The 27,945-nt window shown below is 48.4% G+C and overlaps 1 protein-coding gene across 1 annotated transcript in view; it reads left to right on the top strand.

Moving 5' to 3' along the window:
• Positions 1-27,945, top strand: part of erich3 (glutamate-rich 3) — a 128,421-nt gene that overhangs the window by 16,261 nt on the left and 84,215 nt on the right. Inside the window, exons 3-8 of the mRNA XM_059648189.1 lie at positions 1,658-1,783; positions 7,578-7,649; positions 8,439-8,552; positions 10,313-10,441; positions 19,389-19,565; positions 24,547-24,744. Of these exons, the coding sequence (XP_059504172.1) occupies positions 1,658-1,783; positions 7,578-7,649; positions 8,439-8,552; positions 10,313-10,441; positions 19,389-19,565; positions 24,547-24,744 (816 nt within the window). The remainder of the gene's footprint in view (positions 1-1,657; positions 1,784-7,577; positions 7,650-8,438; positions 8,553-10,312; positions 10,442-19,388; positions 19,566-24,546; positions 24,745-27,945) is intronic.

The raw sequence follows: 27,945 nt of genomic DNA, 5'->3' as shown, positions 1-27,945 counted from the left end.
CCAATGTCACTGTTCACCCCCACGTTCTCTCTCACTGACCCCGCTCCTCAGGTATTTATCCCACTGTCTCTGTTCACCCCCACGTTCTCTCTCACTGACCCCACTCCTCAGTTATTTCTCCCAATGTTTCTGTTCATCCCCAGGTTCACTCTCACTCACCCCACTCCCCAGGCATTTATTCCACTGTCACTGTTGACCCCCAGGTTCAGTCTCACTGACCCTGCTCCTCAGGTATTTATCCCACTGTCTCTGTTCACCCCCACGTTCTCTCTCACTGACCCCGCTCCTCACGTATTTATCCCAATGTCACTGTTCACCCCAGGTTTACTCTCACTGACCCTGCTCCTCAGGTATTTATCCCACTGTTTCTGTTCATCCCCAGGTTCACTCTCACTGACCCCGCTCCTCAGATATTTATCTCACTGCCTCTGTTCACCCCCAGGTTCTCTCTCACTGACCCCGCTCCCCAGGTATTTATCCCACTGTCTCTGTTCATCCCCAGGGTCATTCTCACTGACCAGGCTCTCCAGGTATTTATCCCACTGTCACTGTTCATCCCCAGGTTTACTCTCACTGACCCCGCTCCCCAGGTATTTATCCCACTGTCACTGTTCACCCCGAGGACCACTCTCACTGACCCCACTCCCCAGGTATTTATCCCATGTCACTGTTCACCCCCAGGTTCTCTCTCACTGACCCCGCTCCCCAGGTATTTATCCCACTGTCACTGTTCACCCCCAGGTTCACTCTCACTGACCCCCATCCTCAGGTATTTATCCCACTGTCACTGTTCACCCCCAGGTTCTCTCCTCACTGACCCCCATCCTCAGGTATTTATCCCACTGTCTCTGTTCACCCCCAGGTTCTCTCTCACTGACCCCACTCCCCAGGTATTTATCCCACTGCCTCTGTTCACCCCCAGGGTCACTCTCACTGACCCTGCTCCCCAGGTATTTATCCCACTGTCTCTGTTCATCCCCAGGTTCACTCTCACTGACCCCGCTCCCCAGATATTTATCCCACTGTCTCTGTTCACCCCCAGTTTCTCTCTCACTGACCCTGCTCCTCAGATATTTATCCCACTGTCTCTGTTCACCCCCAGGTTCGCTCTCACTGACCCCGCTCCCCAGGTATTTATCCCACGGTCTCTGATCGAGTGGTGCACGATAGCAGGGGTAGAGAAAATAAATACAGGTATGCAAGATGCTCCTGGTGAAAAGGAAATGATGCACTTGAGACTGATAGTTGGGGGTTTGAAATGGAAGCCATCGTTCCCACGCGCTTTACACTGCTAAAGTTGTTGAGCAATAGAAAATCAAGGGAAACTTCTTGCCCAGAGAGTGGGGTGATGTGGAAGCCTGCCCCACAGTCAGTTGCTGAGGTGAACAGTGCCTGCACTGGAGCTGGATAAACATATGAGGGGGAAAGGAATGGAGGAATCCACTGATAGGGTGAGGAGCCTAGGAAATAGGAAGAAATTTATGCAAGCAATTATTTAAAGAGCCTGATTTTGTGTTGTAAAAACTGTGTAAATTCAAATAAGTTTAATATTACCTATTAGAACTCACTTTAATTGTATAAAAGAAACATTTAAAGTAATTCATGTGAGATGTTGCTGGATAATGTTTTTTCTTAAAATCAGTGCTTTCCTGTGCAGGTCACCAGGAATGGAAGGATAGTGTCGGAGAAGGAATATCGTCTCAACATAGTTCGAAAAGACCATCAGAAGTATGTGCGGGAGAGTTTGGCCCAGGCTATATTCCACAAGGTCCTCGATATGGAGGTACAGAGACAGCATGCTGCTAACTGCCAGTACTCAACAACCTGCAACCACTCTCCTCCACCATCCCCTGTGCACACTGGCATACATTGGCTTCTAGTCCAACAGAGCTTTGAAATAACAATTCTGATCCTCATGGTCAGGTCCTCTCATTGCCTCGCTCCTCCCTTTCTCTGTAGCTTTAGTCAGTCCAGAACTCTCCAAAATAATTGCACTCCTCCAATTCTAGTCTCTGTGTAGTCTCAATTTTAAGCACTCCACATTACAACTGGGAAAGCAATGGCCCAGTGGTACTATCGCTGGACTGTTACTCCACAGACCCAAGTACAATTACAGTAACCAGGATTCAAATTATGCCATAGCAAATGGTGGAATTTGAATTCAATAGATATCTGGAATGAAAAATCTAATGATGACCATGAATTGATTGCTGATTGTTGGAAAAACCCATCTGGCTCACTAATGGCCTTTAAGGAAGGAAACTGCCATCCTTACCTGGTCTGGCCGACTTGTGACTCTAGACCCACGGCAAAGTGGTTGACACTTAACTGCCCTCTGGGCAATAAATGCAGCCTAGCCAGTGATGCTCTTATTCTGTGAATGAATAAAAACACTTCGTACCAATTGCTTGCCTTCACTCCACACCCTCATTCATGGTTCTGTTCAAATTTCCTCTTGAGTGTATCAGTTGCCCCTGCCACGCCACTTTTCCGGGCAGTAGATCCCAAACCTGAACCACGTGTGATGCTAGGCTTAATAGGGAGTAATGACCCAGACTTAGTTCACAATCTAACAATGGATTAATGTTCATCTAACAGAAATCAGAACATAAATTTGTTTTGACGTTATGTTTGAAAGGGAAAACCAGCTTTGAAAAAAAAAGTTACCAATTTAGAAAGGATAAGGCAGATTTGCTGGGTAAATCTGTTACTTGGCAAAACAGCAGGAAGACTGTTCGAAGTGTTGAAAAAAAGCATGGGTTGAAGTAGCTTTTGGCAGCTAAAGAGATAAATGACAACGTATAAGTAAGTAAAAAAAAACAAACAAAAAAGCCAAAAAAGGAACAGACCTTTTTAGATATAAACAATTACAAATAAGAGCAAAGGGTGAAAAACTGCATCATCAGAGCTGCAGAAATAGAGTAAGAAAAGAACCTTGTGAGGGATACCAAAATCCATACAAAATCTTTTTAAAATTATGTTGGGTAAAAGAAGGGCAGGAGAAATGTAGGTTCTTTGAAAACTCAGTGACATTTTTCTGGAAAATACAGAAATGGCAGACATGTTGAGTAATTATTTTCCTCAGTGTTTTCTGTTCAGGAAAAGGTCAACTTACTAGATTTGTACAGAAAACGATTATCAAATCAAGGCCTGAAGTTCACCAAAATTTAAGTAAGCAAGATGACAAATGAATACGGAAATAATTACACAAATTGTGTGATTGGGGATTGACAAATCCCCAGAACCCAGATGGTAAACCTATGGTTTTAAAAGAAAAAAAATCATAAGAAATAGAAACAGGAGTCGGCTGTTCGGCCCCTCAGGTCTGCTGTACAATTCAATAGGATCATGACTGATCAAACACTCATTATATCCGCTTTCCTGCCTTCATTCCCTGACTGATCATGAATCTATCAGTCTTAACCTTCAATATACACAAGGACTCTGCCCTCACATCTCTCTGTGCCAAGGAGTACCTAAGACTCTCAACCGGCAGAGAGAAGAAATTCCTCCTCATCTCAGTCTTAAATTGGTGCCACTTTATTCCGAGACTATGTCCTCAGGTTCCAGAAGTTCCTATGACGGGAAGCATCTTCTCAGTATTCACCCTGTCAAGCTCTTAAGAATCCTATGTTTCAATGAGATCACCTTTCATTCCTCTCAACTCTGATGAGTAGAATATCTGTCTGTTTAACCTTTGCTCGTAGGACAATCCCTGTATACCAGGGATCATCCTTGTGAATCGCAAAAAGAAGTGGATGAGAACATTGCTGATGCCCTATCTGTAATCTCTACTCAGGAATTGTTCTTTAAGATTGGAGAATTGAGAGTCTCACTTCACTATTTAAGAGAGAAGGAGAGAGAGAGAAACCCAGAAATTCTAAACCAGTCACCATTAATTGTAGGGACAGGAAATTGTTATAATGTATGATTGAAAATGTCCAACAATCAGTGAGAGGCAGTGGATTTGTAAAGAGTAGATCATGACTGATAAATCTGATTGAAATTTTTGTGGAAGTGACATAAGTGGCAGACAGGAGCAGGTCTGTGGATGTTGTATGTTTGGACATGCAGAAGACATTTGATAAAGTCAGAGTTGAACCTGGTAGAATTTTAGGGAAATGTTTGCGTGGTTACTTAACTGGCTGCGTAGTATGAGCCAGGAAACAACATTCCTGCAAGGGGGTAGGTCTAATGACGCAGGGTACCTACTTCTGAACCAAATGGCACTGGTTTGAGACCTACTCCAGGATATGAAAAGCGACAAGATGCATCAGTAATGTGGGGAGACAGGTGGAGAACTTCTGGGAGCACATCTGGGCACTACACTGCACAGAGTATATGTTAGCCATAGGAGGGAATGCAAACTGAATTAACTGAAATGATACCTGATTTCAAGTGTAAAATTACAGGGAGACATTACACGCAGGGTTTTGCTCAGGGTTGTAGAAGATTGAGTGCAAAATTGAGCAGTAGTTTTGCGATGGTAGTGGGAATGATGGGGTGGATAGAAAGAAACAATGTCATCTAGTTTGGAAATTGGGAAAAAGTGGGTATAATGAATTTATCCTGATAGTCTTGAAATAAAGTGGCTCCAATTTAAGACTGAGATGAGGAGGAATTTCTCCTCTGGGGGTTGAGAGTGTTTGGTACTCCTTGGCCAGATATAACTGACCAGCCATTTGATCGTAAAGTGACAGAACAAACTCATGAGGCTGGGTAGCCACCTCCTGTTCTTTCATTCTGACATTGCATGGGTTACTGGAGGGTTTCCTCACAAGACCGTTTGTCTTCAAGTCCCTGAGTTCAACACTACCACCAATATCACAAATTATTCAAGACTTCTCAGCTAATTGGAAAGCAAATGGATTCTTTGTTACCCTTTTATCCCTTTATTCATTAATGGGCTGAGGATGTCACTGCATTTATTGGGAAGCATTTATTGTCCATCCCTAATTGTCCAGAGGGCAGTTAAGAGTCAACCACATTGTGGGTCTGGAGTCACATGTAGGCCAGACCAGGTAAGGATGGCAGTTTCCTTCTCTAAAGGACATTAGTGAACCAGGTGGGTTTTTCTACAAGTCAACAATGGATTCATAGTTATCATTAGATTTTTAATTCCGGATATTTTATTGAATTCAAATTCCACCATCTGCAGTCACAGGATTCAATCCCGGGATCCCAGAATGTTATCTGGGTCCCTGGATTTACAGTGCAGCGATAATGCCACTGGACCATTGCCTCCCCTAAGATCCCCATTGGATGAATCTTGGCTGTCAGTCAAACAGATCAATTTCTCCTGTGTCACATTTATTTTGAGAGTTACGTTGAGGGTCTATGAGGTTAGTACTGAAGGAGTGCTGCATTGACAATGGGTCGGCCCTAAACGAGAGCTACATTGTCAGAAGGTTAGCACTGAGAGAGGGCTGGAGTTTCGTTGTTAAGACCATAAGATACAGGAACAGCATGGACGGTTGGGACTTCAAGTCAGCTTCATTCAGTCAAAACAGTAATTGTTGCCAATTCCTTCAACTCTGCCACATCTGCTCCCAGGATGAGGCATTCCACTCCTGAACATCTCAGATGTCCTCGTTTTTCAAGGACCGCAACTTCCACCCCCCCCCCCACCACCCTCAGTTGTCGAGAACGCCCTCGAGCGGGTCTCCCACATTTCCCGCAACTCATACCCTGCCCCTGCAATAAAAACCAAAAGAAAATCCCCCTCGTCCTCACGCAGCACCCCACCAACCTCTGGATCCAACTCATCATCCTCCAACACGTCCGCCATCTGCAATCAGACCCAGCCACCGTAAATGTTTTCTCCTCCCCATCCTTATCTGCTTTCCGGAGGGACTACTCTCTCCGAGACTCCCTTGTCCACTCCACACTCCCCTCCAGCCCCACCATACCCGGCACTTTACCCTGCAACTGCAGGATGTGCTACACCTCCCTCCCTCACTGCCATCCCAGGGCCCAAGAAGACTTTCCACATCAGGCAGATGTTCACCTGCACATCTGCCAATGTGGTATACTGTATCCGCTGTTCCCGTTGTGGCCTCCCGTACATCGGGGAAACCAGGCGGAGGCTTGGGGACCGCTTTGCGGAGCACCTAATGCTCGGCTCGCAACAAACAACTACCCCTCCCAGTCGCAAACCATTTCGACGCCCCCTCCCATTCCTTAGATGACATGTCCATCCTGGGCCTCCTGCAGTGCCATAATGATGCCACCCGAAGGTTGCAGGAACAGCAATTTATATTTCACTTGGGAACCCTGCAGCTTCACAAGCTTCAAAATCTCCCCTTCCCCGCCTCATCCCCGCCTCCCTGACCTGTTCTTCCTCACCACCAACTGAGCCTGCATGTAAACTTTAAGAGAATTCCGAATTACAACTCCCAAGTCCCTTTGTGCTTCAGATTTATGAAATAACTTCTTCTAGAAAATAGTCTCTGCCTGTATTCTTGCTACCAAAGTGCATAGCCTCATACTTTCCCATGTTGTATTCTGTCTGCTACTTCTTTGCCCACTCTCCTAGCCTGTCCAAGTTTTTCTCACTTTCTCAACACTACCTGTTCCTTAAACTGAACACTTAGCAACAATGCCCTCAGTTTCTCAGATTTATAGAAACCTTGAGGACATTCAAACATTGTCTCTGAGATGGCCAAAAAGTAGCTGTTTCATTCTGTTTCACTTTCTATCTCTGTGTGTTGCACTGTAGGTTACGGCACTTTAAGTGCGCAATCAAATTTTTAAAAATCTGCTGAGGACTTTAGTCTCTCCTGCCCTTTTGTACAATGAGCTCCTAATTCTCAACAAAATCTTGGTGTAAGCATTCCTCCTCAACACCCCTCTCATCCTTCCTCCAATTGGTGTCATCCTCTGCTAATATGTAGTGACCTCTCTGACAATGGAGACAGCTCCTTCTTATCCAATCTCCTTGAACCATTCATCCCTTTAAACTCCTTAATTAAATCTCCCCTCAGCCTCATCTGCTTCACAGGCAACAACCCAAGCAGCAACTCAGTGCCTTCTCAAAATAAAACTTCTCGAGCCCTGGCAGCATCCTCATAAATCTCCTGTTGTCTCCAGTCTGACCATGTCCCTCCTGTAATGGGGGGACTGGATCTGTTCACAGGTTTCAAGCTGTGATCTGATGTACAGCTTTACATCGCCTCCCTTATTCAGGGCTGCTGCCTTTTGGATCGGATATTATACATGGTTTTCATGTAAAAGATCCTATAGCACAATTTCAAAGACCAGGGGAGTTCATCCCAAAGTCCTGGTCAATATTTAACCTTCAACCAACATCACATCAAGAGCAAATAGTTCAGTTAGTATCTTGTTGTTGCCTGCTGGGTGTAATTTGACAACTGCATTTCCTATATTTTAACATTCAAACCTCAAGTTTCTTCATTGGCTGTGAAGCACTATTGGATATCCTGTAAGTGTGAAAAGTACTTCAGAAAAAAATATTATAAGTGCAAGTTTTATTTTTTGCTGGTTAATGCCTTAGAAAGCAGTGTGGGAAAATTCTTTACACAGTTCCCACCGTGTTTCATCTCTATTGTTGTCCCTAGCGGCACCATCAACTTGAAATCAAGAAGAGGTTGGAGGATTTTGCCAGGAGAGAACGTGTCCAAAGGATCAAGGTTCCAATTTTTCTTGTACTACTTTGTAGTTTGTCATCATAGTTTTATGGTTGGCTAAGTGGAGAATTGGATGTTTGGTTTGGAATGAGAAGGTTCTCAATCTATTTGGTCTCCACCCTACCATGTCCTGACTGCAGCCTCTAGCTTCAATTTTGCCATTAAGCCTTGGGCAGTATTCCTATGTTCCCCCAGGCGTGTACAAGTACCTCCTGGGTTTGTGCAGAATGTTTTCTTAGTTCGCTGATTTTATGCCCCTGCTCCTATGCCCTCTGTTCCAGCATCTGTGCAGCACCTAGGACCTGGCCACACCGAAGCCATTCCTGGTTTTCAAAATATTCAAACTTCTCTGTTCTTTCCTTAAAACCTTATCCACATTGCTCACTTTTCTATTTCCTCAATTCCTTTCTCAAGTTAGTTGATATTAAATCCATTTCCACTGTCCTTTCAAACAGTGTGTTCTAGATCGCACTTGCAAATTGTTTTGTAAAATCAATTATTCTTCACCAGTTCCCTTCAGTTTTTGCCCCTCTGGTCACTGATTCTCCTGTGACTGGAAATGCTTTCTTCTGATCTAATCTGTCTGAAACCCCTCATTGACAGTGCTGTTTTCAGTTCGCACCCAACTCTCAATTCCATTCCACTGCCACTGAACCCATCCATCCCCTGTAACCATCTGAGGTTTACTCAGAGAACTGTTACAGCCCAGAAGGAGACCCTTCAATCTGTTGCGTTGCACCAGCTCCCTGAATGACCAATTCATATAGTGCCGTTTTTTATATTCATTAACAGGACAAGGGCATCACAGGCCAGGCCAGCATTTATTGCCCATCCCTAATTGCCCAGAGGGCAGTTAAGAGTCAACCACATTGCTGTGGGTCTGGAGTCACATGTAGACTAGACCAGGTAAGGATGGCAGATTTCCCTCTCTGAAGGGCATTAGTGAACCAGATGGGTGTTTACAACAATCAATTAATGGCTATATGGTGATCATCAGATGTGCTATTTAACTCAGATTTGATTGAATTCAAATTTCTCCATCTGCCATGGTGGAATTCAGATCATGTCCTAAAACAATATAACTGGATTCTGGATTAATAGCCCACTGTCTTTACCATTATGCCACCGCCTGCCCTTGCACTATGCTGTCCAACCCAGCCCATTACATCACATCCCATAGCCTTGCACATTCTGCCATTTCACTGAACAGCCTAATTCCCAATTGAGTGCATTGATTAAACCTGCTTCCACCAGATTCTCAGGCACTGTTTGGAATCTTAACTACTCTCAGTGTCAAAATGTTTTTTCATGTTGCTTCAGCTTCTTTGACCAATTAATTAACCTGCTTATAACCCCAAAACCATATTTACACCAAGATTAACTCCAAACCACATAATCATCTTATCACAATGTTCACCTGTGGCCAACTTCACAACATTTCCCCTCAACTTTGCTTTTGTATCTGCTCATCTACTGCTAAAACCTTCATTCATATTACAAGACAATAAGATATAGGGGCAGAATTAGGCTTTTCAGCCCATCGAATCTGTCCTGCCACTCAATCACAGCTGATATGTTTCTCAATCATTTTCCTGCTTTCTCATAACCTTTGATCCTCTTATCAATCAAAAACCTATCCATAACAAAAACAGAAGTTGCTGGAAGAGCTCAGCAGGTCCTGCAGCATCTGTGGCAAGAAATCAGAGTTAATATTTCACGCCCGGTGACCCTCCCTCAGAACTTGACCTAAAATGTTAACTCTGACTTCTCTCCACAGATGCTGCCAGACCTGCTGAGCTTTTCCATCAATTTCTGTTTTTGTTTCTAATTTACAGCATCCGCGGTTCTTTCAGTTCTTAAATAAGAACCTATCCGTCTCTGTTTTAAATACGCTCAGTGACTTGGACTCCACAGCCCCCTGTGGCAATGAGGTCCACAGATTCACCACCATCTGGTTGAAGAAATTCCTCTTCATCTCAGTTCTGGAGCGTCGTCCCTTCACTCTGAGGCTGTGCTGTCAGATCCAAGCCTCTCCTACTAGTGAAAATATCTTCTCCACATCCACTCTGTCCAGGTCTCTCGATATTCTGTAAGTTTCAGTCAGATCCCCCTCATCTCTTGAAACTCCATGCCCTTGTTCCTTCTTGATTTGATGATTCCGGTATGGCCCTGGCTTATCTTCTGTATTCTGCCCTCCATAAAAACTGCTGTGCCCATGTTCTTACACACAACCAAATCCCATTTGCCTGTCACCACCTTGGTCACTGACCTACATTGGCTGAGTAATGTTTCAATTTTGAAATTCTCATCTTTCAATTCCCTTCATGGCCTCCTCCCTTTCCCCCTCGGCCCCTCTGCCCCTCTCCACCTCCCCCCCTCCTAACCCATGCATCCTGCTCCTTTCACCACCCCATGAAAGGATACGTTTCTGAACTGTAAAGGCAGTAGAGATAAATGGATTGTACATGTAAATGGGCATTGAAGTAGATGATCAGCCATTATTTAGTTAGATGGTGGGTTAACGTTAAAAGGCTGATGGGCTTACTTGTGCTGCTGTTTCTCCTGTTCCTACTGGTCAAATTTACTTTGCTAATTGTTTCTATGAAGCAACGTGGGGCATTTTTAACCATTAGAGTTTTTTATGATGTAATTTGTTGTTGTTAAAGGTTGAGCGTGCTAGGAGGTCTGATGAAGATATCATCCCGTTCCTCTCCCCTCGTCCCCCAGATTTTCCTCGTAATTGTCACCACAGTGTCTCAAGGCCAGATGTGGAACACTCTGATTCCTCAACATCTGTAAGTATGATCACAGGTCGGAGGCTGAGGTTTATAAAATCATGAGGGGCATGGATAGGGTATTTCGACAAGGTCTTTTCCCTGGGGTGGGGGAGCTCAAATCTAGAGGGCATAGGTTTAAATGAAAGGGAAAAGATGTACAAGGAACCTAAGGAGCCACTTTTTCATGCAGAAGCTGGTGCACAGATGGAATGAGCTGCCAGAGGAAGTGGCAGAGACTGGTACAATTACAACATTAAAGAGGCATTTGGATGGGGATATGAATAGGGAGGGTTTAAATAGGACTAGCTTAGTTTAGGATATCTGGTCAGCATGGACGAGATGGGCCAAAGGATCTGTTTCTGTGCTGTATATCTCTCTGACTCTAAAAGAAATTACTTGTTAATAGAACGCTGTCAGTATCTTGGAATATTGAGTACAGCAATGATATCTGTATTTTGGGTCTGAAAAGGCAGACTCTGTGGCCTGATGCATCCTGCCCAAGATGACAAACCGCCCTTGTTATTAGGCCACTATCGCTGCGGCAATGTGAGTAAATTTCACCCTTTATGTTCAGGTCTGAAACAGTACAATACCAGTTGGGCTTCAGCATCAGTCACAAGATCCTTCCCTGAATGTTTGTCTTTAAGGTAATATAGTCTAGGCTTGGACTGTGAGAAAGCAATGAACCCTTTAGTTTTGGTGTGGTCTGTCGAGTGTGAATACTTTCTGAGACAGCTCCTCTGGTCTGAGCTGAGCTGGGACTTGCCCTTATTTGTCCTCTCAGTCAGTCAGTCCCAGCAGATGTGGTGGCTGTAGGACTATCAGAGGCTGTTTCGTAATTAAATCACCATAATAAGTTGAATTCTTTCAACCCCTCCCGTAATTCTACCATTCAGTTAGATTGTGGCTAATCTGTATCTTAACTCTATCTATAGATCATAACCTGTAACACTAAATATCATTTACAGGTGAAAATCAGTCAATTTCAGTAATGCAATTTTCAATTGATCCGCTATTGATTTTAAGGAAGAACATTCTAGATTCCCTCTGGTTCTCTCTCTGATGAAGGGTCTAGCTTTTGTGCTCCTGAGATGCTGCTTGGCCTGCTGTGTTCATCCAGCTCCACACGTTACATTCTAGATTCCCAGTTCACTTTCCAGAACAATCTGAGTCTGATTTTAAGATTCAGCCAAAATTCTGAACTTTTTAGTCATGTGAAACCTCTCAGTTTTATTGTGCAAATATCTCCTAAACTTGAGGAAGTACTAGTTTATACAGTTTGTTTCCAAAGTTAAATTAGAAGGAGAGATTACATAAATCAGGGTTTATTTTCTGCAATATAGAAGATGAAGTGGCTATCTGGTTGAGGTTTCCTAAATGTAGATCGAAAGAGAAAACCTTTTTCCATCTGGTGGAGGAGATTATCCGAATGGACATGGAAATGATGGGACAGTTAGCTTAACATCCATCGTAAGGATTCTCACTGTCCAGGGGGACCGTAACACTGCTGTCTCTATTCTCCTCTCAGACATTTAAGGCAAAGATGAGAAGAAACAAACGGGGTGCTGGAGAAACTCAGCAGGTTTGACAGCATCCAGTTAATGTTTCGGGTCCAGTAACCCTTCCTCAGAGCTGATGGTAGCTCAGAAAATGTTGGTTTATGTGCAAAGGATAGGCTGAGTGGAGGTGGTAAGGAATAAATGATAGGTGGGGATAGAGCCCAAAGAGAGAAGAACAGTTGGACAGACAAAGGGGTTGATAATGATCTGGCTAGGAGGGTGAATAGCTGCTAATGGAGACTGTTAGTGGCTGACGATAGGTAGTGTGTGGGTAGGGGGCTAGGACATGTCCCCAACATATCAATGATATGATCTGAGATATTGGGAACTGCAGAAGCTGGAGAATCCAAGATAGTAAAGTGTGAAGCTGGATGATCACAGCAGGCCAAGCAGCATCTCAGGAGCACAAAAGCTGACGTTTCGGGCCTAGACCCTTCATCAGAGAGGGGGATGGGGTGAGGGTTCTGGAATAAATAGGGAGAGAGGGGGAGGCGGACCAAAGATGGAGAGAAAAGAAGATAGGTGGAGAGGAGAGTATAGGTAGGGAGGGCATAGGTCAGTCCAGGGAAGACAGACAGGTCAAGGAGGTGGGATGAGGTTAGTAGGTACGAGATGGAGGTGCGGCTTGGGGTGGGAGGAAGGGATGGGTGAGAGGAAGAACAGGTTAGGGAGGCAGAGACAAGCTGGACTGGTTTTGGGATGCAGTGGGTGGAGGGGAAGAGCTGGGCTGATTTTGGGATGCGGTGGGGGAAGGGAGATTTTGAAGCTGATGAAGTCCACATTGATACCATTGGGCTGCAGGGATCCCAAGCGGAATATGAGTTGCTGTTCCTGCAACCTTCGGGTGGCATCATTGTGGCACTGCAGGAGGCCCATGATGGACGTGTCATCTAAAGAATGGGAGGGGGAGTGGAAATGGTTTGCGACTGGGAGGTGCAGTTGTTTATTGCGAACCGAGCGGAGGTGTTCTGAAAAGCGGTCCCCAAGCCTCCGCTTGGTTTCCCCAATGTAGAGGAAGCCACACTGGGTACAATGGATGCAGTATACCACATTGGCAGATGTGCAGGTGAACCTCTGCTTAATATGGAAAGTCATCTTGGTGCCCGGGATGGGGGTGAGGGAGGAGGTGTGGGGGCAAGTGTAGCGTTTCCTGCGGTTGCAGGGGAAGGTGCCGGGTGTGGTGGGGTTGGAGGGCAGTGTGGAGCGAATAAGGGAGTCACGGAGAGAGTGGTCTCTCCGGAAAGCAGACAAGGGTGGGGATGGAAAAATATCTTGGGCGGTGGGGTCGGATTGTAGATGGCGGAAGTGTCGGAGGATGATGCGTTGTATCCGGAGGTTGGTGGGGTGGTGTGTGAGAATGAGGGTGATCCTCTTTGGGCGGTTGTGGCGGGGGCAGGGTGTGAGGGATGTGTTGCGGGAAATGCAGGAGACGCGGTCAAGGGCGTTCTCGACCACTGTGGGGGGAAAGTTGCGGTCCTTGAAGAACTTGGACATCTGGGATGTGCGGGAGTGGAATGTCTGATCGTGGGAGCAGATGCGGCGGAGGCGGAGGAATTGGGAAAAGGGGATGGAATTTTTGCAGGAGGGTGGGTGGGAGGAGGTGTATTCTAGGTAGCTGTGGGAGTCGGTGGGCTTGAAATGGACATCAGTTACAAGCTGGTTGCCTGAGATGGAGACTGAGAGGTCCAGGAAGGTGAGGGATGTGCTGGAGATGGCCCTGATGAACTGAAGGTTGGGGTGGAAGGTGTTGGTGAAGTGGATGAACTGTTCGAGCTCCTCTGGGGAGCAAGAGGCGGCGCCGATACAGTCATCAATGTAACGGAGGAAGAGGTGGGGTTTGGGGCCTTTGTAGGTGCGGAAGAGGGACTGTTCCACGTAACCTACAAAGAGGCAGGCATAGCTGGGGCCCATGCGGGTGCCCATGGCCACCGCCTTGGTCTGTAGGAAGTGGGAGGAATTGAAAGAGATGTTGTTGAGGGTAAGGATGAGTTCAGCTAGGCGGATGAGGGTGTCGGTGGAGGGGGACTGTTCGGGCCTGCGGGACAGGAAGAAGCGGAGGGCCTTGAGGCCATCTGCATGCGGAATACAGGTGTATAGCGACTGGACGTCCATGGTGAAAATGAGGTATTGGGGGCCAAGGAATTGGAAGTCCTGGAGGAGGTGGAGGGCGTGGGTGGTGTCACGGACATAGGTGGGGAGTTCCTGGACCAAACGGGAGAAAATGGAGTCCAGATAGGTGGAGATGAGTTCGATGGGGCAGGAACAGGCTGAGACAATGGATCGACCAGGGCAGGCAGCTTTGTGGATTTTGGGAAGGAGATAGAAACGGGCCGTGCAGGGTTGGGGAACAATGTGGTTTGAGGCTGTGGATGGGAGGTCCCCTGAGGTGATGAGGTCATGAATGGTGTTGGAGATGATGGTTTGGTGCTCGGGTGTGGGGTCATGATCGAGGAGGCGGTAGGAGGTGGAGTCGGAGAGTTGGCGTCTGGCCTCGGCGATGTAGAGGTCAGACTGCCATACTACCACTGCGCCACCCTTGTCTGCATGTTTGATGGTGAGGTTGGGGTTGGAGCGGAGGGAGCGGAGGGCTGCCCGTTCTGCAGGGGAGAGGTTGGAGTGGGTGAGAGGGGTGGAGAGGTTGAGGCAGTTAATGTCTCGACAGCAGTTGGAGATGAAGAGGTCGAGGGAAGGTAGGAGGCCTGGGGGTGGTGTCCAGGAGGAGGACTTGTGTTGGAAGCGGGCGAAGGGGTCAGTGGAGGGAGGGTTAGGTTCCCGGTTGAAGAAGTAAGCGTGGAGGCGAAGGTGGCGGAAAAAATTTTCTATGTCCAACCGTGACTGGTATTCATTGATGTGTGGTTGTAGGGGGACAAAGGTGAGCCCCTTACTAAGGACTGACCGTTCGTCCTCAGTCAGTGGGAGGTCTGGGGGGACGGTGAAGATGCGGCAGGGCTCAGTGTGGCTGTCTTCTCTGGGGTTGCTGGCTGTGGAGGTTGTGGGCGGAGCGATGAGGTCGTCGGCCGTGGGCAGGGCTCTCTCTATTTGGGCTCTATCCCCACCTATCATTTACTCCTAACTCCCTCCCCCCACCCTATCTTCTGCATAAAAAAATGACATTTTTCTAGCTTCCATCAGTTCTGGGAAAAGGTCAATGATATAATCTGTGCTGCTTCCCTCTCTCATCCAGAATTAGAAAAGTTCATCAAATTCACTTCCAATTTCCACCCTGCCCTCACTTTCACCGGGTCTGTCTCTGGCTCCTCTCTTCTCTTTCTCAACGTCTCTGTTTTCATTTCTGGGGATAAACTGGCCACTAATATCCACTATAAACACACCAGCTCCCACAGCTACCTGGACCATCCATCCACACAGAGGTAGTAGGAACTGCAGATGCTAGAGAATCTGAGATAACACGATGTAGAGCTGGATGAACACAGCAGGCCAAGCAGCATCAGAGGACCGGTAAGGCTGATGTTTCGGGCCTCGACCCTTCTTCTGTGGAAGGGTCACTGGACCCCAAACATTAACTCTGTTTTTTCATTCATGGATGCTGCCATACCTGCTGAGCATTTCCAGCAACTTCTGTTTTTGTTCTTCTCTCTATTTGGGCTCTATCCCCACCTATCATTTACTCCTAACTCCCTCCCCCAACCCTATCTTCTGCATAAAAAATGACATTTTTCTAGCTTCCATCAGTTCTGGGAAAGGGTCACTGGACCTGAAATGTTAACTCTGATTTTTCCTCACAGATGCTGCCAGATCTGCTGACCTTTTCCAGCAACTGCTGTTTCTGTTTCTGATTTACAGCATCCACAGTTCTTTTGGTTTTTATTTAGTATTTAACTCACTGCCACATCTCTTCCAGGCATGCTCACCTTGAAGAAGTTCTACTCCTCACTCGGACGGGATTTCCGTTCCAATCTTTACTGATGCCCGCTGACATTAATGTCACTGTCACTCCTGTGTTTGACCAGGTATTTGCTAAAACCCGTTTCCACGGCCATATCACATTCCTCGGTGTCTCCGGCCCAGACTCACCCCATGTGGATTCCACCGGAAGTTTCATCCCTTGTGCTTTGAATCCTCCCAGAATCACAGATATCTCCGTGATGTTCAATGTTCCACAGGCAGCTGCTCTCGCTGCTTCCAGAGATCCACACTCAGTGCCATGTGGCTTCACATGCGCACACTCGCAACCTTTCTCTCCAACAGTATGGCATCGCGCTGGCTCAGGGCTGCACCACTCCGCTGTTCTACCTCATCCTCTGGCTCATTCTCTGTGCTAACAAGAAACTTTTTCTTTTCCTTTCAGGCATCAAGGCCCACAAGATACAACAACTCAAAGATAACCGTGGCCCTCTGGATCCTTCCTCCCCTCCCCTTACCTCTGATTCCATCCCCCCACCCCCCCCCCCCCCATCAGGGATTCACCATCCCTCCTAACCTTCCGCTCTCTGATGGTGAGCACTCCGTACTCAGCAAATGTCTTGGCTTTATTCCTCTGTACCCCACCTTCATGAACTTTGGGCACAACATGACATCAAACTCTTCTTCTGCTGACATTGCCTCCGTGCCCATTTCTTTGGACAGAAGTCCTCTTCCCGTCCCACAGATCCCTTTGCCCAGCTCCAACACTCTCCCTCCACCTTGAGCCCTCCCTCTGGCCTTTTACTTGCACTCGATGTATTCATTGAGAGCTATCAATGTGACATTCGCGGCTTCAATTTCTCTGCTCCTCTCCCCAAACTAACTGCACTCCATGCACTTAAATCCAATGCTGACTTTGTCATTAAGCCTGCTGGTAAGGATGGTGCTGTTGTGGTCTGGCTACTGACCTCTACTGCACCAGCTCTCAGATACCACCTGCTATCTTCCCCTGGACCATGACCGCACCATGGCACATCAGGCCATTGTATCAACTACGGTCACTGACCTCATCTGGTGATCTATGTCCCACTGCCTACGAGCTGATAGCCCCCCCACCCCAACAAAGCTTGCTTCTACCTCCTGAAAATCCTGTTTCAGTCTGCTCCTGCCCCACAAAACTCATTTCTCCCCACCTTGACCTAGTCTTTTCTCCCCTGGACCCATCCTTCCCCACGTACATCCGTGATTCCTCTGAACTGCTTTACTCCAGTTTTGGAATTTCCAGTTTGCAGGTTCCAGCTGCATCTCCTTCACCATGGACGTGCAATCCTTTTACACATCTGTTCCCCCACCAGGTGGGTCTTAGGGCTTTCCTCTTCTTCCTGGAGCAAAGACTTGAACCGTCCCCACCCACCACCACCCTCCTCCACTTCATCAAGCTCATCCTCATCCTGAACAACTCTTTTAGTTCCGGTCATTTTCTTCAGGTCGGAGGGGTGGCCATGGGTACCCACATGGGCCCCTGCCACACCTGTCTCTTCATGGGGTATGTGGAACATTGTTTGTTCCAGCCCTACACTGGCCCCCACCCACTAGCCTTTCTCCAATCTATTAATGATATCAGTGGTGCTGCTTCCCTCTCTCATCTGGAATCGAAAAAGTTCATCGATTTCACTTCCATTTTCCATCTGCCCTCACTTTGACCTGGTCTATCTCTGACTCCTCCCTTCCCTTCTTCAACATCTCTGTTTCCATTTCTGGGGTTAGACTGGCCAATAATATTTGCTATAAACCCATCAACTTGCACAGCTACCTGGACAATTCATCCTTGCATCCTGCTTCCTATAAACACCCCATTCCATTCTCTCAGTTCCTCTGTCTCTGTTGCATTTGTCCCTTTGACAAGGGACCCTCTGAAATGTCCATCTTCTTCCTCAACTGAGGATTTCCCAGCTCCATTGTCGACAGGGCCTTCAACCAGGTCCGACCCATCTCCCACATTTCCAACCTCTCCCCTTCTTTTCCCTCCAGCAACAGCAATAGGGTTCCCCTTGTCCTCACCAATCATCTCACCAGCATCCACATCCAGAACATCATCAGACGTCATTTTTGCCACCTCCAGCGAGATGCCACCACCAGACACACATTCCCCGACCTCACCTCTCCTTGTCAGCCTTCCACAGGGACCGTTCTCTCTGGGACACCCTGGTCCACTCTTCCTTCACCCCCAACACCCGCTCGGAGCCCTACGGCACTGTCCCTGTAACTGCCAAAGATGTAAAACCTGCCTATTTACCTCCTCCCTCTCCAGTATCCAAGTGCCCAAACATAACTTCTAGGTGAAGCAGCACTTCACCTGCACTTCCCACAATCTAGATGACTGCATTCGCTGCTCACAATGTGGCCTCCTCTACATTGGGGAAACGAAGTGTAGACCGGGTGACCACTTCGCAGAACATCTACATTCTGCTCACAAAAAGGACCCTGAGCTTCCAGATGCCTGCCACTTTAACACAGCACCCTGTTCCCTGGTTATCATCTCTGCCTCAGGCTTGCTACAGTGCTCCAGTGAAGCTCAGTGTAAGCTAGAAGAACAACACCTCATTGTCTGCTTGGGGACGCTAAAGCTCCCCAGACTCAATATCGAGTTCAGTAAGCTTAGGACCTGAACTCTTACATGCCCTGGCCCCCAACCACATACACTCAGTTTTGCTATCATGTAGTCTGCCATTACAAACTACCTGTTGTTAGTCACTAATAGTCTCCATTAACAGCTGTTCACCCTCCCAGCGAGATCGTTATCAACTCCTTTGTCTGTTCAACTGTTCTTCTCTTTCTTTGGGCTCTATCCCCACCTAGCATTCATTCCTTACCCCCTCCTCCTACCCTATCTTCTGCATATGAACTGACATTTTCCAAGCTTCCATCAGTTCTGAGAGAGGGTCACCAGACCTGAAATGTTAACTCCGATTTCTCTTCACAGATGCAGCTAAACCTGCTGAGCTTTTCCAGTAACTTCTGTTTTCATTTCCAATTTGCAGCATCCACAGTTCTTTCACTTTTTATTGAATGTTTCTGAAGTTCTGAATAGAATAACACAACAGAGTCCTGAAGAAGTCATGCAGGAGTTGGGCCATATGCTGGCAAGTGGGAGTAGATTTCTATAGGATGTCTGATTGGCATGGAAGAGATAGACTGAAAGGTCTGCTTCCGTGCTGTATATCCCTGTGACTGTGAGTGGTGACAGCAGAGGCTAAAGGGTCTGAATGGCTTCCCTTGTTCCAATGACCACAGCTTTGTACATCTGGAGCATCGCTTCCTGTTCTTGGTATTTCATACTTCTTCCCATTGGGATTTAACATTGTTCAAGAAACCATCTCTTGAAAATTAATTCAGCCATTGAGAGGTACATAAACTTCTGGACTGAGGTAGGGGAACAAATGAAAAGGATGGCCAAAGTAATCATTTAGGATGAAGGCTGCCCTCCCATTTGTGTTTCAGGACCATGCTGAATGTCCTGTAATTTACTGTTTGGATTGCAGCCTTCGTCCCCACGGCCCAGCACAGCCCCAGGGAAATTGCAGCGCCCGGTGAGACTCCTCCCTCTCCAAAGCAATGGAGCAGCAGCAGTGATCACAACACCGCCCTCACCGTACCTCCGGCACAAGGAGCAGCACCCGGACGTGACCAAGGACACCAACTCCAAGTCTCTCCACGGGGTAATTATGCCATCTTGTAACAATTGTTAAGAGTTACTTCAGGGAATACAGAAGCATGGTGAGGGCCTACCCAGCATCCAGTTAATATCCATGATCTCACTGTGCCAGAGAGCAGCCATCCTCCCTCTGTGTCAGAAAGCGAAGTCTGTCTCCCCACTGCATAAACGAGACTGCAAAATTCAAGCTAGCACTTCCAGGATAATACAGAAGGAGTGCCGCACTGTCAGAGAGTCAGTACTGAGGGAGTGCCGCACTGTCAGAGAGTCAGTACTGAGGGAGTGCCGCACTGTCAGAGAGTCAGTACTGAGGGGGTGCCGCACTGTCAGAGGGTCAGTACTGAGTGAGTGTCGCACTGTCAGAGGGTCAGTACTGAGGGAGTGCTGCACTGTCGGAGGGTCAGCACTGAGGGAGTGTCGCACTGTCAGAGGGTCAGTACTGAGTGAGTGCCACACTGTCAGAGGGTCAGTACTGAGGGAGTGCCGCACTGTCGGAGGGTCAGCACTGAGGGAGTGTCGCACTGTCAGAGGGTCAGTACTGAGTGAGTGCCACACTGTCAGAGGGTCAGTACTGAGGGAGTGCCACACTGTCGGAGGGTCAGCACTGAGCGAGCACCATGCTGTCGGAGGGTCAGCACTGAGGGAGTGCCGCACTGTCGGAGGGTCAGCACTGAGGGAGTGTCGCACTGTCAGAGGGTCAGTACTGAGTGAGTGCCACACTGTCAGAGGGTCAGTACTGAGGGAGTGCCACACTGTCGGAGGGTCAGCACTGAGCGAGCACCATGCTGTCGGAGGGTCAGCACTGAGGGAGTGCCGCACTGTCGGAGGGTCAGCACTGAGGGAGTGTCGCACTGTCAGAGGGTCAGTACTGAGTGAGTGCCACACTGTCAGAGGGTCAGTACTGAGTGAGTGCCACACTGTCAGAGGGTCAGTACTGAGGGAGTGCCGCACTGTCGGAGGGTCAGTACTGAGTGAGTGCCACACTGTCAGAGGGTCAGTACTCAGGGAGTGCCGCACTGTCGGAGGGTCAGCACTGAGCGAGCACCATGCTGTCGGAGGGTCAGCACTAAGGGAGTGCCGCACTGTCGGAGGGTCAGTACTGAGGGAGTGTCGCACTGTCGGAGGGTCAGTACTGAGGGAGTGCCGCACTGTCAGAGCGTCAGTACTGAGTGAGTGTCGCACTGTCAGAGGGTCAGTACTGAGGGAGTGCCACACTGTCAGAGCGTCAGTACTGAGTGAGTGCCACACTGTCAGAGGGTCAGTACTGAGGGAGTGCCGCACTGTCGGAGGGTCAGCACTGAGCGAGCACCATGCTGTCGGAGGGTCAGCACTGAGGGAGTACCGCACTGTTGGAGGGTCAGCGCTGAGGGTGCGCCACACTGAGGGAGTACCGCACTGTTGGAGGGTCAGCGCTGAGGGAGTGCCGTACAGTCCAAGGGTCAGCACTAAAGGAGTGCCGCACTGTCACTGGGTCAATGCTGTGCGAGTGCCACGCTGTCGGAGGTGCAGCACTGAGGGGGTGCCGCACTGTCAGAGGGCCAGCGCTGAGGGAGCGCCACGCTGTCGGAGAGTCAGTACTGAGTGAGCGCCGCACTGTTGGAGAGTCAGTACTGAGGGAGTGCCGCACTGTCAGAGGGTCAGTATTGAGGAAGCTCCGCACTGTCGGAGAGTCAGTACTGAGGGTGTGCCGCACTGTCGGAGGGTCAGTACTGAGGGAGTGCTGCACTGCCGCAGGGTCAGCGCTGAGGGAGTGTCGCACTGTTTGCACTGTCAGAGAGTCAGTACTGAGGGAGTGCCGCACTGTCGGAGGGTCAGTGCTGAGGGAGTGCTGCACTGTCGGAGGGTCAGTGCTGAGCGAGTGCTGCACTGTCGGAGGGTCAGTGCTGAGGGAGTGCTGCACTGTCGCAGGGTCAGTATTGAGGGAGTGTCGCACTGGCAGAGAGTCAGTACTGAGGGAGTGCCGCACTGTCAGAGGGTCAGTACTGAGGGAGTGTCGCACTGGCAGAGAGTCAGTACTGAGGGAGTGCCGCACTGTCAGAGGGTCAGTATTGAGAAAGCGCCGCACTGTCGGAGGGTCAGTACTGAGGGAGTGCCGCAATGTCAGAGGGTCAGTACTGAGGGAGCACTGCACTGTCAGAGGGTCAGGAATGAGGGAGTGCCGCACTGTCAGAGGGTCAGTACTGAGGGAGTGTCGCACTGTCAGAGGGTCAGTACTGAGGGAGTGTGACACTGTCGGAGGGTCAGTACTGAGGGAGTGCCACACTGTCAGAGGGTCAGTACTGAGGGAGCACTGCACTGTCAGAGGGTCAGGAATGAGGGAGTGCCGCACTGTCAGAGGGTCAGTACTGAGGGAGCACTGCACTGTCAGAGGGTCAGGAATGAGGGAGTGCCGCACTGTCAGAGGGTCAGTACTGAGGGAGTGTCGCACTGTCAGAGGGTCAGTACTGAGGGAGTGTGACACTGTCGGAGGGTCAGTACTGAGGGAGTGCCGCACAGTCGGAGGGTCAGTGCTGAGGGAGTGTCACACTGTCAGAGAGTCAGTACTGAGGGAGTGCCACACTGTCAGAGGGTCAGTACTGAGGGAGTGCCACACTGTCAGAGGGTCAGTACTGAGGGAGTGCCGCACTGTCAGAGGGTCAGTACTGAGGGAGTGCCGCACTGTCAGAGGGTCAGTACTGAGGGAGTGCCACACTGTCAGAGGGTCAGTGCTGAGGGAGTGTCACACTGTCAGAGGGTCAGTACTGAGGGAGTGCCGCACTGTCAGAGGGTCAGTACTGAGGGAGTGTCACACTGTCAGAGGGTCAGTACTGAGGGAGTGTCGCACTGTCAGAGGGTCAGTACTGAGGGAGTGTCGCAGTGTCAGAGGGTCAGTGCTGAGGGAGTGTCACACTGTCAGAGGGTCAGTACTGAGGGAGTGTCACACTGTCAGAGGGTCAGTACTGAGGGAGTGTCACACTGTCAGAGGGTCAGTACTGAGGGAGTGCCGCACTGTCAGAGGGTCAGTGCTGAGGGAGTGTCACACTGTCAGAGGGTCAGTACTGAGGGAGTGTCACACTGTCAGAGGGTCAGTACTGAGGGAGTGTCACACTGTCAGAGGGTCAGTACTGAGGGAGTGCCGCACTGTCAGAGGGTCAGTACTGAGGGAGTGTCGCACTGTCAGAGGGTCAGTACTGAGGGAGCACTGCACTGTCAGAGGGTCAGTACTGAGGGAGTGCCGCACTGTCAGAGGGTCAGGACTGAGGGAGTGTCGCACTGTCAGAGGGTCAGTACTGAGGGAGTGCCGCACTGTCAGAGGGTCAGTGCTGAGGGAGTGCAGCACTGTCAGAGGGTCAGTACTTAGGGAGTGTCGCACTGTCAGAGGGTCAGTACTGAGGGAGTGCCGCACTGTCAGAGGGTCATTGCTGAGGGAGTGCCGCACTGTCAGAGGGTCAGTGCTGAGGGAGTGCAGCACTGTCAGAGGGTCAGTACTGAGGGAGTGCCGCACTGTCAGAGGGTCAGTGCTGAGGGAGTGCCACACTGTCAGAGGGTCAGTACTGAGGGAGTGCCGCACTGTCAGAGGGTCAGTGCTGAGGGAGTGTCGCACTGTCAGAGGGTCAGTACTGAGGGAGTGCCGCACTGTCAGAGGGTCAGTGCTGAGGGAGTGCCACACTGTCAGAGGGTCAGTACTGAGGGAGTGCCGCACTGTCAGAGGGTCAGTGCTGAGGGAGTGCCACACTGTCAGAGGGTCAGTACTGAGGGAGTGTCGCACTGTCAGAGGGTCAGTACTGAGGGAGTGTCGCACTGTCAGAGGGTCAGTACTGAGGGAGTGCCGCACTGTCAGAGGGTCAGTACTGAGGGAGTGTCGCACTGTCAGAGGGTCAGTACTGAGGGAGTGCCGCACTGTCAGAGGGTCAGTGCTGAGGGAGTGTCGCACTGTCAGAGGGTCAGTACTGAGGGAGTGCCGCACTGTCAGAGGGTCAGTGCTGAGGGAGTGCCACACTGTCAGAGGGTCAGTACTGAGGGAGTGTCGCACTGTCAGAGGGTCAGTGCTGAGGGAGTGCCGCACTGTCAGAGGGTCAGTACTGAGGGAGTGCCACACTGTCAGAGGGTCAGTACTGAGGGAGTGCTGCACTGTCGGAGGGTCAGTACTGAGGGAGTGCCGCACTGTCAGAGGGTCAGTACTGAGGGAGTGCTGCACTGTCGGAGGGTCAGTACTGAGGGAGTGTCGCACTGTCAGAGGGTCAGTACTGAGGGAGTGCTGCACTGTCAGAGGGTCAGTACTGAGGGAGTGTCGCACTGTCAGAGGGTCAGTACTGAGGAAGCACTAAACAAAATTAGTTGTTGTAATTCTTGTGTTGGAGCAATGACTGCACTTTAAATTAGCTTTAAATTAGTCCTGAGATGTGAAGGTGTTATGGAAGTACAAGACTTTGTTTAACCTCTGCTCTAAGGAGAACAATCCCAGCTTCTCCAGTCTGTCCACATTCACTGAAGTCCCCTATCCCTGTTCCTATTCCATTAAATCTCCTCCACACCGTCTCCAAGCCCTTGACATCCTTCCTAATGAGTGGGGTCCAGGACTGCACATCATCCTCCAGCTGGAACTGCTTGAGTGATTTTTAATGTTTTGGCATAATTTCGTTGCTGATATATATCTTGCCCTATCGATCCTGCATATTTTTTAACAGCCTCGTTCATTTTTGTTCCTTGACTGTCTCGGTTTCTGGACCATGTTAAATTTATGCCATTTGTTTTATGTTGCTAATTCATCATTTTCCCTTGATGTAACAATTAACATTTCTCCCTGTTAAATGGTATCTGTCGTGTCCCTGACAATTTTCACTTACCTGTTGACATCCTCCTGAATTTTATTACTATCCTCTGCATGGTTTGCTATGTTTCTGAGTTTAGTGGATTAACATTGAGCAAAAACAGTTGTCAGATTGTCTGATACAAGAGGAGTTGTTCTGGTTGTGATTTGCTGCATAATTTTCTTTTCCCGGTAGCCGCACCAAGACTTGGTCAGGAATTGGCACACCTTGGATTTTCCCACTGGGATGTCTCCCTACCGTCTCCCAGTGATCAATAACTATGTAACTCCAGTCCCACCAGCACCACGCAAGCGAGAGAAGAATGGATGCTTGAGGGGCAGGAGATTGCGGCCGACCACCGCTCCGAATGGCCCAGCCAACCTGCCAGCAAAGGTAAGCAGAGAATTCTGACTGCAGAGGATGAGGCCATTCGGCCTAATGGCTCCTTGCAGGTGCTTCTGTCCCACATGAAGACACTCTTTCTCTCCCCCCTGCCCACCTAGATCTCACCCCATCACCATGTTTTGTGTCTTTCTCTATCCTGCTTACCCTTAAATGTACTGATTATGCACCTTGACCACTCCCTTTGGGAGTACGTTCCATGTTCTCCTCACTGTCAATGGCTAGAACTCTCCTGAGTTCCACATTGGATTTAGGAGTAATTAGCTTATGTTTTTGGTTTCCCGCAAGTCAGGGTAGCTCCCCCTTTCACTTTCCGCCCATTTTCTCCTCCACTCTTACTGAGGGGAACCAATAATTTTCAAGCTCACAAAAGGGCCTTTGAGAGCACTGCTGGCCAGGTTGGGTGGATTGGTCATGTTAAATTGTCCATCATATCCAGGAATGCATAAGTTAGGTAAACCAGCCATGAGAAATGCAGGGTTATAGGGATAGGGTAGGGGGTGTGGTGAGTCAGGGTAGGATGCACTTTGAAGGGCTCTTGCAGGCTCAATGTGCCAAACAGCCTGCTTCCACACTGTAGGGTTTTATAATTCTATCCCTCCTCCACGCCAAATCCCTTCATACTCAGCAAGCTGATTCATCCTCAAAACTCACGTTCATATGGGCCAAAGATATATGAGCAGCATTAGGCCATTCCACCCACTGAGCCTGTTCCACCATTTGATTATAAAATGTAGGAGCAGAAATTAGGCTATTCGGTCCATTGTGTTGCTCTGCCATTCAATCATGGCTGATAAGTTTCGTAACCCTATTCTCCTACTTTCACCCCACAACCTTGGATCCCTTTAATGATCAAGACCATATTTATCTCTGTCCTAAATGCATTCAATGACTTGGCCTCCACAACCGTCTACGGCAATGCATATCACAGTTTAAGCAGCCGCTTTCTTCAGAAAGAGGTCATTTGGCCCAAGAGTCTGCACCAGTTTTTTTACATAGAGGCTGGTTTGCATGTAGAATGAACTTCCTCAGGAAATGATGTATACGGGTACCATTACAGTGTTTAAAAGACATTTGGATAAGCACGTGAATAGGAAATGTTGCAGTGATATGGGCCAGGAGCAGGTAGGTGAGACTCGTTTAGCTTTGGATTATGTTTGGCATGGGCTGGTTGCGTTGAAGGGTCTGTTTCCATACTGCAAGATTGTATGATAATGACTGTCTGAAAAACATCCCATCCAGATCCCCCTAATCCTGCATTTGCCATGGCTGATCCATCTAACCTGCACGCCTTCAGAGTTTGGAGGAAATGGGAGCACCAAGCAGGCATTCATGCAGACATGGGAGAATGTACAAACATGACCCAAGGTTAGAATTTTATCCAAGTCATTGACGTGATGAGGCAGTGGTGCTAATCACTGCGCCACCATGCTGCTCTGATAACTCCTCATCACAGTTTTAAAGGGTAACCCCTTCACTCAGAGGCTATGCTCTTGGGCCCTAGTCTCTCCTACCAGTGGAAGCATCTTCTCCACGCCCACTGTAACGAGACCTAACAGCATTCTGTAAGTTTCAATTAGAGGCCTCCTCATCCTTCTAAAATCCATCAAGTAACAGACCCAGAGTCCTCAACCACTCCTCATACGATGAGCCCTTCATCCCTGAGATTACTTCCTCTGCTGTAGATTATTTGAAAGAAAAGTAAGTGGCAGATTTGAAATTGTCATGAAATACAGATTTGTTACAGTGCAGAAGGAGGCCCCTCTGTCTTCCATACCTGTACCAGCTCTCTGAAAGAAAGCCAGTATTCTGTTCCACTCCCCTGTCTTCACCTGTAACCCTGCAATTCTTTTTTATTTCAGTAATCAAAACAGCTTGGATAAGAATATCGAAAGAATGGTTAGTAAGTTGGGAGATGACACCAAAATTAGTATAGTGGACAGATACAAAAGGATCTTGATCGATTGGGTCAATGGGCCAGGGAGCGGCAGATGGAGTTTAATTTAGGTATATGTGAGCTGTTGAATCATGGTGAGACAAATCAGGACAAGACTGACACAGTTAATGGTAGGGCCCTGAGCAGTGTTGTCCCAGAGAGAACCAGGAGCTCAGGTACGTAGTTCCTTGAAAGTGGCATCACAGATTGACAAGGTGGTGAAGAAGGCGTTTAAACACGCTTTTCTTCATTGCTGAGATCATTGAGTATAGGAGTTGGGATGCCGTGTTGCAGTTGTACAGAATGTTGTTGAAGCCACTTTTGGAGCACTATGTATAGTTCTAGTCGCTCTGCTATAGGAAGGATATTCTAAATTGGAGAGGGCGCAGAAAAGATTTAGAACATAGAACAGTACAGCATAGTTACAGGCCCTTCATAAGAACATAAGAACTAGGAGCAGGAGTAGGCCATCCGGCCCCTCAAGCTGGCCCTGCCATTTAATAAAATCATGGCTGATCTTTGAGACTCAGCTCCACTTACTCGCCCACTCACCATAACCCTTAATTCCTTTACTGTTCAAAAATGTATCTAGCCTTGCCTTAAAAACATTCAGTGAGGTAGCTCCAACCGCTTCACTGGGCAGGGAATTCCACAGATTCACAACCCTTTGGGTGAAGAAGTTCCTCCTGACCTCAGCCCTATATCTGTTTCCCTTTATTTTGAGGTGATGCCCTCTAGTCCTAGTTTCACCTGCTAGCGGAAACAACCTCCCTGCCTCCACCTTATCTATTCCCTTCTTGATCTTATATATTTCTATAAGATACCCCCTCATTCTTCTGAATTCCCTTGAGTATAAGCCCACCCTACTCAGTCTCTCCTCATAATCCAACCTTCTCAACTCTGGAATCAACTGAGTGAATCTCCTCTGCACCCCCTCCAGTGCTAGTATATCTCTTCTCAGGTAAGGAGACCAAAACTGCACACAGTACTCCAGGTGTGGCCTCACCAGGACCCTATACAGCTGCAGCATAGCCTCCCTGTTTTTAAACTCCATCCCTCTAGCAATGACAGACAAAATTCCAATTGCCTTTTTAATTACCTGCTGCACCTGCAATCCTACTTTTAGAGATTCATGCACAAGGACACCCAAGTCCCTCTGCACAGCAGCGTGCTGCGATATTTTACCATTTAAAACATAGTCCATTTTGCTGTTACTCCTACCATGATGGACGACCTCACACTTAACAACATTGTAC

This window comes from Stegostoma tigrinum, chromosome 8, assembly GCF_030684315.1.
Source record: "Stegostoma tigrinum isolate sSteTig4 chromosome 8, sSteTig4.hap1, whole genome shotgun sequence".
NCBI classification, from domain to species: Eukaryota; Metazoa; Chordata; class Chondrichthyes; order Orectolobiformes; family Stegostomatidae; genus Stegostoma; species Stegostoma tigrinum.
The sequence above is the reverse complement of the archived record's forward strand: the minus strand, read 5'-3'. Positions and strand labels throughout refer to the sequence as shown.